The 788-nt window shown below is 55.8% G+C and overlaps 1 protein-coding gene across 1 annotated transcript in view; it reads right to left on the bottom strand.

The window, feature by feature from the left end:
* Positions 1-788, bottom strand: part of MAP4K4 (mitogen-activated protein kinase kinase kinase kinase 4) — a gene marked incomplete at its 5' end in the record, with an annotated part of 149,039 nt that overhangs the window by 16,826 nt on the left and 131,425 nt on the right. The window contains 1 exon segment of the mRNA XM_010829864.1: positions 3-194. Coding sequence (XP_010828166.1) covers positions 3-194 — 192 coding nt within the window.

Here is a 788-nt window from a genome sequence, read left to right as displayed (position 1 = left end):
ACCTCATTAGTAGTGAGCTTGTCCTGGGGTGTCTGTGGGGACATGGTGGGTGTCGGCTGGCTGGAGGATGGGGAAGAGGAGGTGGAGGAAGTGGAGGAGGAATGGCTTTGCTGTAAGAGATCTGGCAAGAGGTGAATGCGACCCGCAAAGCCATTGCTCTCATGATGGCTGGCGCGCTTTTGGTCAACTGCACTCTGCAGAGAAAAAGGCACACTGGTCTCGCTCAGCACCGCTGACAATGCCGAAGACCCTACTGACCCTGCCTGCTGCGGTGCTGGGTGGCTCCGCAAGCTCTGCCGAGCCATCAAGGCAAGACTGGAGGGCATCAGCTGGGTCTGCTCCCGCCTCCTCGCCAAGTGCCTCAGCTGAGCCAGCGGAAGCCACGGCAGAACCCACGCCGTGCTAGTTTATCTGCCACGGGAGCTGCTTTACCAAAACTACTGGCTCTGTCTCCTTTCTTTCTCTCTAAAGCCTTAGAAAGCGCACTATCACTTCTCTAAACCCTCATCTTTCCTGGGCCACGTCCCGCCTTCCATCCTAATGTGGTGCCAGAGCATGAAACACACTCAGGAAGAGGCCTGCAGTTCTAGACAGGAGCCCTGCTCTGCTTAAACGAGAAGAGCATCACTTTCCTTCCCTCTAAGCTACGAAGTGAATAGGCAGTTGTAAAACTTGGCAGAAGGAGCACATCTCAGGGGGCACACGTTAAACATTCCATGTAGGAGAAGACTAACACCCGAGCACAGAGCAGAGACCGCCCCCCTATCCCCTTTGGCTCCAGGAGGCTC

The sequence above is a fragment of the Bison bison genome, unplaced genomic scaffold, assembly GCF_000754665.1.
Source record: "Bison bison bison isolate TAMUID 2011002044 unplaced genomic scaffold, Bison_UMD1.0 scf7180017864508, whole genome shotgun sequence".
NCBI lineage: Eukaryota > Metazoa > Chordata > Mammalia > Artiodactyla > Bovidae > Bison > Bison bison.
Note: the sequence above shows the minus strand (reverse complement) of the source record. Positions and strands in the feature narration are given on the sequence as shown.